The 853-nt window shown below is 68.7% G+C and overlaps 1 protein-coding gene across 1 annotated transcript in view; it reads right to left on the bottom strand.

Moving 5' to 3' along the window:
• Positions 1 to 635: 635 nt before the first annotated feature.
• ANO8 (anoctamin 8) overlaps positions 636 to 853 on the bottom strand; it is a gene marked incomplete at its 5' end in the record, with an annotated part of 6640 nt that continues 6422 nt past the window's right edge. Inside the window, 2 exons of the mRNA XM_019472202.1 lie at positions 636 to 677; positions 755 to 849. Coding sequence (XP_019327747.1) covers positions 636 to 677; positions 755 to 849 — 137 coding nt within the window. The remainder of the gene's footprint in view (positions 678 to 754; positions 850 to 853) is intronic.

Below are 853 nucleotides of genomic sequence, written 5' to 3'. Positions count from 1 at the left end.
CGAGTGCCGAGTGCCTTATTGTGAAATGGAAATAAGAAAGCGGAGAGGCGAAGGGACCGTCCCGGCTCGTGCTGCAGTCGCTGGGGCCGCTGCCCACACCTGGCCAGGCTCTGCTGACCGTGGCACCGGTGCCAGCTCTCGCCTCCACCGCCTCGAGCCGTCGGACGAAGAAGGGGAGAGAGTCGCTTGCGTTGGGTTTTGTTTTGGTTTTAGTGCAAGAAATGCTGCCCATGCGTGGGAATCCAGGTGGCTGGCGCTCGCCGCTCACCCCCCTCCCTCCCAGCCGTCCGGGCTTCGGGCAGGAAAACGTCCTGGTGCTGGGAAGGAATCCACGCGGAGGCTGCCAGGAGCGGGACGGAGCAGGGCACGGCCCCGGTGCCGGCAGGACCCTGGGTGATGGCTGTACGGCAGAGGCTGTAGGCACGGGTGAATCGGGCTCCTCTCGCCGCCGCTCCCGCGAGTGCCGGAGTCTCGTCCCTCCGCGATCAGAGACTTGGTGCCCAGCCTGGCGGGATGGTCCTGGTGGATCTGGCAGCACCCAACTCCCCTGCGTCTCCTTGGGCTGGACCACGGCATCTCCCTGCACCGACTCCTTGGGGTGGATGGGACGGGAGCCGGTGGCCGGGACCCCGGGCTCACGGCACAGAGCCGGACCGGGGCACCTCCCGCTCGTGAGCCTGCAGAGGGGCGCAGGAGGGAAACCTGTCGGGATGCTCCATCCGAGACCGCGGCCAGACCCTGCTGCTGCTTGCACCAACGGCGCTTTGCTCAGGTGTCCTTGGTGCAGGATGCGGCCGGACCCCCCCGCCGGAGCTGGGGCCAGGGCGGCGGTGGGTCCCAGCGGGGGGGCTGG

Source organism: Aptenodytes forsteri, unplaced genomic scaffold, assembly GCF_000699145.1.
Source record: "Aptenodytes forsteri isolate BGI_AS27 unplaced genomic scaffold, ASM69914v1 Scaffold147, whole genome shotgun sequence".
Classification (NCBI taxonomy): Eukaryota; Metazoa; Chordata; class Aves; order Sphenisciformes; family Spheniscidae; genus Aptenodytes; species Aptenodytes forsteri.
The sequence above is the reverse complement of the archived record's forward strand: the minus strand, read 5'-3'. Positions and strand labels throughout refer to the sequence as shown.